The sequence below is a fragment of the Colius striatus genome, chromosome 7, assembly GCF_028858725.1.
Source record: "Colius striatus isolate bColStr4 chromosome 7, bColStr4.1.hap1, whole genome shotgun sequence".
Classification (NCBI taxonomy): Eukaryota; Metazoa; Chordata; class Aves; order Coliiformes; family Coliidae; genus Colius; species Colius striatus.
Window position 1 is genome coordinate 38,215,491 of NC_084765.1, and position 13,816 is coordinate 38,229,306.

Genomic DNA, 13,816 nt, shown 5'->3' on the forward strand with positions numbered 1-13,816 from the left:
GGCCCAGGAGTGACTGAGGCTGCTGGCTTCTCATCTCTCCCAGCAAAGCCAATGATGAGTACTCCTAGGCAGCACCTGTGGGGCAGGTGAGGGTTCTGGGGAACGCTGCCCCTTGGTTTTGGATGGTGCTTGAGAAGGTTTTGAAGCAGTTCAGACCTGTACACTGGCTCCTTATTTCTCCTTTGTAAAACAAACTAACCTTTGCACAGGAAGATCGATGGTGGCTCATTGCTGCAGAGCTGTGGTTTTGTTTGGGTTCAGTTGGCTGCTGTGTGCCTTGGGCAGGGGAAATGAGCTGAGTGTTTCCTGCACATGGGGTACCCCTGGGTCAGCTAAGCCTTGCATAACCCTTTGTAATGAGCTCCATTGGGGTCACTCTTGCTCCAGCCTCCCTGTGCTGCAGCAGAGTCTGGACAACAGCCTTCCAGAGTAGCCCCCAACATGTAAAATGCAAGGCTAGTGCGTGCAGGTGCTCCATCCTCCCCAGCACCCATTGCAGGGAGTGAATCCTGGTGCGTGTACACAGGGCTGAGGCAGAGCCTGTGGGAGCTGTGACACACACCCTGTGACACACGCCGTGCTCCCTGGTATGTGTGTGGTGGGGACTGCTGGCTTCTGCACAGCGCAGACAGGCCAAGCCTCTCGCTTCTACAGCCTTGTGCTTGCTATGCCAAGATTTACACTTTCAATTTGCAATGTCAGTCTCTCTCTCTGCAGTATTACAATGCAAACATTGTGCCACAGAGGAGGCTGGGCTAAAAGCGTTAACTCTACTGGAGCTGGGGCAAACCCAAAGAAAGTAATTTTGAACCAATCCAGAGAAACAAGAAGGCCTTGGGGGCTTGTTTATGTGCTGATGCAGCCTTGTTTGTCAACAAGGGCAGGAGGGATGCTGGGTGTAAAGAGACTACAAGTACTTTTTTTCAGTTTAATAAGGTTTGAATTTATCCCTGTGCAAATAGAACACTGTGTAAAGATCACTGGGAGTGCAAATTTATGGATCCTTTTTCAATACCTTCTGAGGAAAAAATCTCAGAAATAATCAGAGTAACACAACCAATTTCACACACACACACCCCACTTGGTTTTTTTCTCATAAATAACCTTACTTGTGGATGATTAGTTCTGAGTCCTCTCAGTACCTGTCACTTGTGTATGATTTCATTCACAGTGTCTTGAAAGGTTAATAGCTGTCTGGAGATAGCCCAAAAAATGAAGTGAGAGCTTTTTCACTGCCTAAGTTAAGCCTTTTAATTTGTATATTGACTTCATAAGGTATAATGATATTGTGAGACCTCACAGATGTTACAGTGGTTTCCATAACAAAAGCTTTTGTCTTCGAGATTTATTCTGTTGGACTTTCTCAGCTGCATATCAAAAATTAGTTTAATTAGCATCTGTGCTTTTGACAGAGCCTTCCTCTTTAGCTATCTAGGTTCTTTAATTTTTTTCTGTCTGAGTAACTGAAACTATTATGCTTCCTGCAAATACAAGAAGCACTTTCACTAATTACATTCTGTCTGTTGAAGTAATAATGCTTGTAAAAGAAGGGAGATTAAAAAGATGGACTTCTTGCAAGACTTTCATATATTTCTGCAGATGAGTTGGTATCAAATCTAGTATAAAGTGGGCACCAGGGAATCATGACTGTGGTTATTTGAACAAGTTGCACGACCTTGCCCTCGATTAGCACTGCTGCCAGATTCAGCACTTCTTTTCAACTTCATCATGAGGAGCTGGGCCTGCCTACAACATAGGAATTTCAGCAGCTGAAACACTGAAATGAAGGATTTGGGATAAATTATATTTTTTAAATAGCTGTTTCTTGTTTTCCCTTTTTTTTTTTTAAGAAGAGTGTAATTTCTTTCTGACTAGCCTGGGGTTTTCAGAAATCGTTCCCTGTACCCTTTTGTGTACCCTCAGTTCCACCCTGCAACACGCAGCGCCACCTGGGAGCTCAGGGCTTGGCTAGCAGAATACTGACAAATGCAAATTTAGGAGTACCTTCATTTTATGTTTGTTTGGGTTTCTTTTCTTTACTGAGAGAAAGAAGCGGAGCAAAAACCAAGTGCAATTGTCCCCTGTTAGTTAGCCCAGCCTATTGCTCTGGGCCAGTTCTCCCATCCCTCATGTACAGTAGATATTAAGCCTCCCTCATCTCTGTGCTCATCTTTCCTGCCTTGTATTGCTCAGAGTTGCTTCTCCACTCTTCCAAGTAATTTTTGCTATGGAAATACCTGTGTGAGGAGGACTGTTTGCATTGCAGGTCAAACAGGGTCTACCCAGATCTGTGGAGTCAAGCATCTCTTGGCGGACCCATGTGTCTCGCAGTGCTTGGCTGCAGGTGGGTGGGACATGGTGTGGGAGCAGTTGTTAAAACCACTCATAGCTTCTCTCTGATCTGTAAAGACTGTTGTTTTTTTACAATAGTCTCTTTTATTGAGTGGTGAATATTCAGTTCTTGATTTAGCATTTTAAATTCATGTAGTCAAAAACTTCTCTGGGTAGAAGATCTAGTGTCAAACTGCCCTGCAATGATAGCAATAACAGAGCTACAGAGAGGAAATGAGGTGATTTAATTTTCTTTCCAGGCTTGCTACTGGCTCTGTTATCCTGGGATGCCATCTCACTCTTGAAGGCTGTCTCCTCAGGTGTAAAATGGAGCCATTACCCACTTGCTTGCTTCACACTGAGTTTTGCAGCCTTGCAAGTTGAAACAGGCTCTTCGTTTCTGCTGGCTAGTGTACGCTGGCAGCCAGCAACAGAACCCGCCTGTCACAGCTGATGAGATCTGAATGACCTGGATTAATTAGAATATGCCAGTTTGGGAAAGGGAACAAGCTGCCTGCTTTCATAATGCCACTTTGCTCCTACCCCATCCCTAAAATGTGCAAGTTTGGCATTTGCCTGCCCCCAACTGTGCGTATTGCCCATGCTGACAGGGCCCAGCCTGCCATCCTGGTCACTGACCCCAGCCATGAACTGGACAGTGGTGGACATTGAGATTACAATAGCTCAGAAAGTTGAGCTGAGACAGTTGAATTTGCTTTGTTTGTGGTGAGTGTAAGGGGGATGCACTTACCTTGACTGGAGTGCATTTGGTAGTGTGAGAACGGGTCCTCCTTGCTTCTTCCTTGGTCGGCATTAAGATAATTCATATGCTTTTCTACTTCCTGAAAAGATTTGATCCAAAGTGACATGAGCCTTCAATATGTAGAGTTGACAGGCTGGAGGATAGCAGACTCTCTCATTTGCTTTGAGCAAAAAATGAGTTTTGTGTACAAAGTACAACTGCTGTGCTAATTACCATTTGTGGCACCGGGAGATAGAACTTCTCCCCACAGCAGTTACATCCTTCATCAGAAGTCTGCCTTCACTTGCATTTTGGTGTTCCAAGGACAGGGGTTGGTTGCTTTTAAAGTCTGAGGTGTACATGTATGAGCGAGTAGAGTAGTGTTATGGGTGGATGAAACAGTATTTTCACAGGTAATTTTTAGATGTCATTACTTGCCTGGACTTTCATCTAGAGTATTTCATCTCTGTCCATGAACTCAGGGGCTGCAGTGCAACAGTAGAAAGGCGAAGCAGCAACCAGGCAGGACAGCAGAGCACACCGAGGCACAGTGAGCGCCAGTGCCAGCGCTGCTGCCAGCTGAAGGGAGGCATTTGGTGGCTTTGGGGGTCTTGAAGGCGAGACTGGAGAGCTTGCTGCTTTCACAGGGCAGGATATGTTGATTCAGTTTCTGAGAAGCCAGAGGCACAGGTAGTGCTGGGTGGCTTTGGGAGCTGGTGGCGGTACTGTCCTGCTTTCACAGGGGAGCTGAGGGCCATGTCAGGCGGCGGCTGTGAGGTGACTGGGTGGGAGAGCAATGCCTGGGCTGCTGGCCATGCCTGAGGAGGGGAAGGAGCAGCACTGCTCTTTTCAGCAACGCTGTGTGTTTTTGAATTACCATAAATACAAATGGCACTCCAAACTACACTATATGTGAAGCTAGACATAAAGGATTGCACTGTCAGGCAGTGCAAAATCCAAATAACTCTTGACACCAAGTTTATTGTGTTGTGTTTGGCAAATACTGGTTTTGGTATCATGACCAGTGATGAGGGGTATGTCACAATGTAGGATTTTGTGTTCATACCTACCCTTCCTTCTTGAAAGATCTTCATTATCTAATAGTTGTTATAGCAAATCCCTGCAGATCTGCTGGCGCTGTCAGGTAGTATAAACCTCAGCATGTGCATGACACTGGCCTGTAGCAACAAGCACCATGTTCCAAAAACTCTAGGCTGACATGCTGTCTGCAGGCGTGTGCATCATCCACCAAATGGCAGCTATATAAGGACATGGTCTTTTAAAAAACATATTTATTACAACTGGTAAATTAGGCAGTTAATGCAAAGCTGTCTAATATTAGTGTGGAGAGAGCACAAATAATCCTGTTCTGTAAACTAGGAATCCTTATCCCAGAAACTTTATATGATCAGCTAATCAAAGTTTCAGCAAAATGTGCAGATAAAAGTTTTGCCACTGGTGAAGTACCTGAACTCCTGTCACAAATGCATTTGATGTTCCAGATCCTAGGACAAGTAAAGAACGGCTTTGTTCTGTTTACTGCTCTGTCAGAGCGTCCACGTGTACTGGACACTTTTTGTACATTTAAAAGAAGCTGGGTGCTGATCCCACAGGCACCTACCTGAGTGTATTTGCTACCAGACAAGATTGCTCCAGTACAGAAGTGTTCACATCATCAGTGCCATGTCGGGAGCCGCTGGCTGGGAACCCAGGAAGGGCTTGCTTTGTCAGGGCTCCATCAGCCACCAACATCCCACAGCCCATATGATGCTTGCTGCCAGTCACCAAAGGCTCTTTACCTTTAAATCACTGCTTGTGCTCATGATTCAAATGACAAACAAGGAACTTTGAATTAAATAATTTGGACTTTTCCTAAGTGAGAGCTCATTCCCATTGATTAGTAAGAGTAATATAGAACACATGGCTTGCAGCTTGTCACACACTCGTAAAATCTAGCATGGTTCTGCATTAACCAGAAAGGGGTACTGTATCTCACACAGGTGTGGGTGCAGTTAATTGGCTCCAAAGTCTTAGTTTATGCCTTTTAAATTCTTCAGAAAAGGTCTGTGACATATTTCTACGTTAATAGAGAATGGCTGTTTTTCGCTTGAGATTTGTCTCATATGACGTGAGGACAGAAATGAAAAGCCAACAAAAATGCATATAACCATTACTTGCAAATTATAGTCTTGTGTAAAACATGCTGGCCATATTGAATAATTTAAAAAAGCTTATCAAAGTGCATTTTCTGTCTTTATCTGCATTATTAAGCAAATAACTATTAGCAATAATTTAACTCTCCATTTGCTAATTTTCAGGCAGCTTTATGCTAAACAGTGGCTATTACTGTCTAATTGATTTTTAAACAGACTTTTTCTTCTTAAAGAGTATTTAATTGACCATTTATAACTCTAGTTAAAATTACAGAGATTTTAAACATTCATAGGTTCTCTTTGTCTTCTGATTTATGAGCCTGCAGCCTGTCTGGCAGCACCACTGCTCCCTGCCTTTCTTGGCACACTGGCACTCTCATGCAACGACCGGTTAACGGGGGCTGAAATGATGCAGGATGTGCTGCAGGAATTTCAAGTTAGCATTGCTGTTGTTTCAGGTATAAAACTTGATAAATATCTGCTAAAAGGCAAAGGAAAGGACACCTGGAAAATGAAGTGTGTTCTCTAGTAAAGTACTTTCTTAAATGTCAAAAGTTGCAAGTGAGTAATGCAGAACAATCCTTCTCAATTTGAAGCTCTATAAGGTCGTGGTAAGTGTTTTAGAAGGGTCTAATTCTGCATTTCGTTTGAAAATTGAGTGTCATGGCTTTATAACTGGCCTATGTGTGCTTCATTGGCCAAAGGAGTTTGGGTTGCCATGAAGGAGGGCATACTGGGGTATGTTAGAAGGGCTGTGGGCAGTAGATCGAGAGAGGTTCTCCTCCCCCTCTACTCTGCACTCATGGGACTGCATCTGGAATATTGTGTCCAGTTCTGGGCCCCTCAGTTCAAGAAGGACAGGGAGCTGCTGGAGAGAGTTCAGTGCAGGGCCACAGAGATGATGGAGTGGAGCATCTCCCTTATGATGAAAGACTGAGGGAGCTGGGGCCTTTTAGCTTGGAGAAGAGGAAACTGAAGGGTGATGTCATTAATGTTTACAAATATATAAAAGGTGGGTGTCAGGAGGATGGAGCCAGGCTGTTCTCAGTGACATCCAGTGATAGCACAAGGGGCAATGGCTACAAGCTGGAACAAAAGAGGTTCCAAAGAAATATAAGGAAAAAAATTGTTCACTGTGAGGATGAGGAAGCACTGGAACAGGCTGCCCAGATGGGTTGTGGAGTCTCCTTCTTGGAGACATTCAAACCTCCCCAGATGAGTTCCTGTGTGACCTCTAGGTAGCCCTGCTCTTTCCAGGTCCCTTCCAACCCTGAAGATTCTGTGATTCTGTGATTTTCTACCCCATGTTAAAAGCTGCACCACTGTTGGCTTTGCCAACCTGCCATGGTGTCATGGAAGGCACAGTGACACAGTCACCCAGTGCCAGTGTTGCCAGCTCATGGGCCCTGCGGATGGGCTTGGGCTGCTTGGAGTAACAGCTGAGTGCAGACCTGTGGGTGGACTTGGCAGCAAGGAGTGCAGCAGGGCAGACACAGCCACAGAAATGCATCTTCTGCTCTCAATTATTATGAGCCATCACTGGGAATTCCTTCCAGGAGGTTTTGTCCTGGGGGCACTTCATCTGCTCTGTGGGGTCAAAAATCCACCCAGGGGCTTTTCTGCCTTGTGGAGCCACCTATGGCAAAAAAGTCAAAGGCACGTATGGAGAGCAACCAACTGGCCCTTCCCAGTTTGAGTCTCAACGAAAGATCAACAACTCTTGCATGAGTTAAAATGCTGAAGTTTACACATCACATTTCCTTTTGTTTTCATAAGTTATCAACTAGCACACTATCACTGTGAAGGATAGAGCTGCTTTCTGCACCCAGGAAAACGAAATCCACTTTATTTTTTGTTTAGTAATCATAAGGTTTAGAAACATTGTCAGGTTTTGCCTTTACTTTTTAATAAAAGCCCCACATGAAAGGATAAATGGCTATCTCATGCACTGAGCTTCATTATCCATTAATTTATCCACTTGGATGCATGTATACAGCTCCTGTTGAAAACAACAGCTGCTACAAGACTCCTGAAAAAATGGAGATAGATAGTTTTTCCATTCAGTCTACTTTTATTATCTCCAGATTTACTTTATATGCCTACTGCTCCTGCTGCAGAGAGGTCAGACAGTTTTAACAGTGTTTTCTTGTATTGTTAAGGTGACTTAACAGAGGTGGAGTTGTGTGTGGAATAAGTTCCCATGGAGGAAACTTCTGAAAGCTTAGACTGCAATATATAGGTCATATTACTATTAGCAAAAACAATTACTAGAATCCCCTAAAAATATAGAGCTAAGTAAGAGGCAGAATAAATGCAAAATTATTCTTCACTAAGGGAAAGTACATATTTTTAGAGTAAAAGAGTAAGTAGCTTGGGGGGAAACTTCCCTTCCTTACAGTCCTTACTGTAAACAAACTCCATGACCTTCATGGGCGTTATGCTGTTAATCCTGGGTAGTGGATGATGGAAATATTTCAGAACTGTTACAGAGACTTGCCCCTTCTGTCCTCCCAGCTCAGGATAGCATCAATTTTAGCGTGTGAAATGGGGTTGGGTGAGTTACCGATAAGGAAGACCTGAAGCAAATGACACACTTTCACAGCTTTAACACAACAGCCCCATTGTAATTTCAGTTTATTTCATATAAGTATTTCACAGGGTTCTGCACAGCTGTCCATCTGGAAACCTGCGTGGCAGCCCCTGGAAGAACGTAAAACTTTGCAATTGTCTTTCAAGGAGAAAACCATTGCTTCATTTACTCCCTCCTGAGGCTTTGCTGGGCTTTGCAAGCTCACTCCATCTTTCCTGAGCTAATTCTTCACTTAAATCACTTAATCTGTTTGACATTTGTAAATTTACTTCCCTCAGTTTTAATTTAACTGCAACAGTCAAGATCATGTGTGATGTTTGATAAATTTCCTACATATGGCACCTGAAGTTGATCTGTTCTGAAAATGCACAAGGAGCTGAAGATTACAGAAACCTTAATAGAAACATAGTTTTGAAACTGTTAGACTGAAGATAATAGAAAGAATTATTTATATGAGTAGGAAAGAATAGCATAGGAGAGCGAGAGATTTCTGTGGCCTTTTACCTACCTCTTTTCATTTGCTTTGTGCAAAATTCAGCCTCACAGCCTTCTTAGTTTCCATGTGGTAAACATTTTTAGGCAGTAATTCTATTGTAGTACAATTGGGTTTGAATCCTGTCATAATTCTGTCAAGCACAATTATTCAGGATATAATATTTTGTATGTAATAGGAATATATTGAACAGTACACTTTATAGACTGTTATATACTATGGCTTTTAAGAACCAAAAGCTGTATATAAAAGCTTGATTTGCAGTTCACTTCTACTTTAAAACTTGGAGTAAATGTAGAGTTGGAAGTGAATTTAGTTACATAGTCTTTGAGAAAATCTTAGTTCTGATTTTCAATGCAGATGACTTTGTATCACGTTTTGTTCTTTTGGTCCTACCTCTTCTCTGCTTTTATGTGTGATTTGCATTGTCATGTATTAAAGGTAAAACAAAGCCCCTCCACTGTGTGCTTAGTTTTCTTGATGAGAAAAAGCATCCAAGGGCTGGTATTTATGAACGGGGCGTCAGGGGCAGTGCTTCATCCTCTGAGAGTTGGGCTGAAAGGCAGTATATATCAACACAGAGTTTTGGTTGTGTTTCCTTTCCTCTTTGCTTCCCAGGATGATTGACTGTTTTTCCATCTGATGAAATTTTCATGCACATCCACAGAACAGTGGGATTCTAAGGACAGAGATGAATATTTCAGTAATTATACCGTGCCTGTAGGTCACTGGAGCCCTTGATGCATCCACAGAAGAAGTCTGGCTGTAGGTAGCAATTCACAGGAATGTGTGTCAGGAGGAAGTGTACCCTTGCTGCTCTTGGCAAAATATGTGGATGGGGAAAGAAAGAATGCATGGGAATCCTTTCCTGGAAATGAATATTTTGAGGAAAAGTTGGGTACTGAGTTTAGAAAAAAAGAGAGGGAAAAGGGAGAAAATAGCTGATTGCTTCCTGAGCTATAGCAGTAAGTTTAGGATGCTGAATGTCAAAAAGCAATGCCAAGGAGAGGTACCCAAAGCTGGATTGTAGCTCAGCGGCATCACTGGGGGATTGTCAGGCACTCTGTCTTGTGCTTTCAACATGCCTAGTCAAGGCTGGGCTTCTGAGACATTTCATCTTCCGCAGACTCATGCATCCATTTCTCCTGTCCCTCCCTATTTCAGGGAACAGCCCATCTTCACCACCAGAGCCCATGTCTTCCAAATTGACCCCAGCACGAAGAAGAACTGGGTTCCCGCAAGCAAGCAGGCTGTAACTGTTTCCTACTTCTATGACAGCACGAGAAACAGCTATCGGATTATCAGTGTGGATGGAGCCAAGGTAGGAGGCGTGTTTACTGTGTGGAGAGGATCATGAGTGTCAGCCCTGGCTGAGGGTAGATATAGATGGGCTATGTTAAATATTCACTTAACTGATTTTCACTCTGACTAGTTTGACTTAATGATCTTAATGAGACAAGAGCTCTAAGTGTCCAAATTGAGTCTGTAGCACAAGTGTCTAAAACCACCACCCGTGTTAGGTAGATAAGGCTGAGGCCTTTCTGGTGAAAAAATGTTCTTTTCCAAGGGAATGAGGAGTCAGATATGTGCAGGGTAGAGCTTGTAATGTACATGCCAGCTAGGTATTCACTTTTGCCTGGTTGAACTGTTTACAGGTGAGCACTGAATTTTCTTTCACACAGGAGTTCATCAGCCTGAAGTCACAAATTAGACATGAAGACTTCCCCCTTCCCCTTTTTTTTCTTATTTTGTTTTGCATTACCAAATAATATGCTGAAATATTTACTGTAAGAATCCTGATCAGTTGGATCAAATGGGTTGCTCAACCGTTTATATTACGTACTAGATTTCTCTCTCTGATTAGTCCCTCCAAAGTAACTTGTAAGGTGTCTGCTTTCCCCTAGCAGACCCCAGTCAGAGATATAAGTTAAAATATTTCACCCATGGCCAAAAATCTTTGGTCACTTTTGCCAAAGCACAAACCACAGGGTAATGAGACAGGTTTACAGCCTGTTTATCTGTGCTCCTGTTTGGATGAGTATGTTAAAATATCACTGTCCTGGCAGATGGAGATTGCAGAAATCATCCCTGAATAAAGCCTTTCCTATTTGTCATGCCTATTTCACATCCTTGTTTTTCCAAACATCTCCTCTGCTATGTTTGGTTATATATTGGTTTATAAATCAGCCATACTGCCTGCTTAAATTGATGGTAATGTTTCATTGACATTGGTACAGCATTAATATATCACCATCGTTGTGCTGTTTGTGCCAGTGTGATTGTTTCCAGGGACTCCAGCTAACTGTCTCAGCTGCCACACTTTGCAGCTGCTGCACATAAAGCCCCCAACTTGCTGGGGAAAGCTGAGCCCTCCCAAATTTGCTTACACCCCACATCTGCTCCTGCTCCAGTGAAGCTCGTGGTAATGGGCTGTTGGCTTTGCAAAGCCAGGCGAGCGTGGCTTCCAAACCGAAACTGCCATTCTCACAGCAGTGGGTCATTTGATTAGTGGATGTGTGTGCATGCATTAAGACCAATTAATGAAGAGAAAGTAATTACTGTATGTGGCAAGGGGAAGCTGGAGGGCCAGCATATGCCCGCAGTCCGAGGTCTTGCCCAGAACTGCAAAGCATGTGCTGAGAACAAGATGGGCATCCAAGCTTTGCTTTGTAATCTGCCCAAAAGATGTTCAGGAGGAACCAGTCCCCCTCATTTTAGCATGTCCCAGCAAAAGGTGAGCTTTCAGTGATTACATTTTTTTTCCCAGGGCTTCCTAAGCAAGAATCAATTGCTGGCCACATTAATTACTCCTCTTGTATTGAACCTTTGCTGATTAAGGAACAGGTCAAGGAGCAATGCTGCCTTCAGACTCACTTCTGAAGAGTCCCCAGGGCCTCTGACTGTCCATTTTAACAGTGCTGATATGGAAAAAGATGGGTGTTTATACCCAAATAAGTTAAATGACGCTTTTCTCCCTCAACCAATTATTGTTTAGTGTTTTGACCTACTTTTCTAGCCAAAAATGAAACTGAGTAGGACTGTGAGACAGCATTGGTTGGTGTTGTCCTGCTTTCTGTAAGTCTCACTTTATTAGAATGAAGTCTTCTGTGTGGTGGCAAATACCAGATGGATTAGCATCACGGCATCCCCGTGGGCAAAAGTTATCTCTGTTCTCGAGACAAAAAAGCTGAAGCTCAAGTAAATGATGGGACTTGGCCCTAGAGGGAAAGTGATGATGAAGGACATATCTCTTACAAGTCTCCATCTTTGTCTGAATTGCAAAGGGGCTGTTGTAACAGTTTATTTTAGACAAGCATATACAATGCACATTGGCTTGCAGAGAAATCTCACTTAAATCCAACTTGTGTGCAGCTGTTGGATTTCTTTGGTGGTTTTTTCTACCTTATGTTGACTTAAAAATATTTTATTTGTTACTATGTAAAGTGATCAAGAATAGAGGGCACTTCACTCAAACACTGTTTGCTACCTGGTTGCATGAGCTTTGTTTTCCATTTAGCATTCATTGTATTGCTCTGGGCAGCGTGCTGAATCACAAGTGTGAGGAGTAGCACAGGGCTGCTGCAAGCCGTTGGTGCTGCTGTCGTGCAGGGCACAGGACAGGCTGCCTAATGTCAGCCTAATGAGGATTTAGTTTTCATCTGATGTATCACCAACTCGATGGGCTCTGATTCTCACAGGAGTGACTTCTCAGGCTGCTGCTGCTGTGCCTGAAGGTCTGGACCCTCTACACTTCACTGTCCTTCAGTTCAAGCCATCTTCTCTTCTCCCAGCAAACATAGCCTGTCCCCTTCTTCTTCCTGGCAAGTTCCTGTCCCTCATCCCAGGAGGAGGCTGAGAAGAGTTGCTGCAGGATGGACAGGAGCAGGAGGATGTAGGAGTGGGCTAAAGGAGGAGATAAAGGGAACCACTGAGTGCATGTGTTTAAAGACGTGAATATTGGGAACTCATTTTGTGAGCATAACTGTCAGAGGGGCAGGGGAGTTGATTGGCAGGCACAGAGGGACTCTGCCTTCAAGTCTTTACCCATTTGCCAAGTGATGAGGAAGGACAGAAGGACCTGGCTGGTGCATGAGGAGATTATGAGGATGGACATTGCAGCAAAGAGAGAAATGAGACAGAATGGGAGCTGGATAAAGGTAGGGAGCACAGTGAAGACAAGGGAGCTTAACTTCTCCCTTGAAGAAGGATATGCAGGAGGCTTGTGCTGAAAAGCAAGAGTCTGTTTCTCAGTGATGAGAATGTCCAGTGAAAGGACAAGGGGCAGTGGGTACAAGCTGGAACGTAAAGAGGTTCCAAAGAAACATAAAGAAAAACTTCTTCCCTGTGAGGATGAGGGAGCACTGGAACAGGCTGCCTGGATGGGTTGTGTAGTCTCCTTCTCTGGAGACATTCAAAACCCACCTGGATGAGTTCCTGTGTGACCTACTCTAGGTGTTCCTGCTCTGGCACGGAGGTTGGACTAGGTGGTCTTTCGAGGTCCCTTCCAACCCTTGAGATTCAGTGATATGATGGAGGGCAGCTGGGTGAGAGGTGCATCTTCCAGGTGCCAGGCTGTATCCAAATCCTCTCAGCCCCATGACAGAAAATCCCATTGAAATGCCTGAGGAGTCAAGCTCTGAAAAGTGGAGACCCTATATTCGAAGCAATTCATACTGCTTCAATTCCTCATATTTGCAAAGGTGAAAGAGAACAGATATTGTAATTCCAGTGTATTATAATTCACAGAAAAACAAGTGCTCTGGACTGTAGCTTACAATTTATAGCAAAAGATTTCACAGATACCATGCAAGTATGCACCGGATGATCCTAGCCAAGATACCACTACCAAACTAGGGAATAGATTAGTCTATCTTTTAATTACATTATAATTGACTTGTATGTTGTCGAGAAAGTAATTTCATCAAGATGTTTTAGGAAGTTTCTAGCCAGAGGCTGTTTAAACTGCAGCATAATGAATGCTGGAGGAAATGATACAGTAAAATGCAAGGGCACACACTGATTCAGAGTTAATGAGGCAGCCAAGAGACTTCCCCACACGAAAGTGCCCAGTGTTGTGGGCAAAAGTCAACCCTACTGAAAAATGACAAAATAGTGTGATGATGCAGGGAGAACACAAACTCATAAGTGCCCAGTTGCTGTGTAGCGTGTGGGGGAAAGCCACACACAGGGCTCCTCATTAAAAGTGACCTACATTGTTCTGCCTTTTAGAGGTGAAAAGTTTGAAAGCATGGGAATTATTCAGACTGATATCCCCTGTGACCCTCAGGAATGGTATTGCATGGTGTTGCCCTAATTGATAGGTTTGTTTATTTTTTAGAAATTGGAAATTCATGTTTTCCAAAGAGTACAGACAAGAGGGAAAAGGATTGGGAACTTTTTTCTCTATAAAATTTGAAAAGGAAATATAATCAGTCAGAAGCATTTTCAAATGTCCAGCTGTTCTGTTTCTACAGAACCTCTGATTGCAACAGCATCATTTTGAGAAA

The 13,816-nt window shown here is 43.4% G+C and overlaps 1 protein-coding gene across 1 annotated transcript in view; it reads left to right on the forward strand.

The window, feature by feature from the left end:
• The window catches only part of HOMER2 (homer scaffold protein 2), a 56,923-nt gene that overhangs the window by 14,390 nt on the left and 28,717 nt on the right, over positions 1–13,816 (forward strand). Inside the window, exon 2 of the mRNA XM_062000435.1 lies at positions 9,474–9,630. Within this exon, the coding sequence (XP_061856419.1) occupies positions 9,474–9,630 (157 nt within the window). The remainder of the gene's footprint in view (positions 1–9,473; positions 9,631–13,816) is intronic.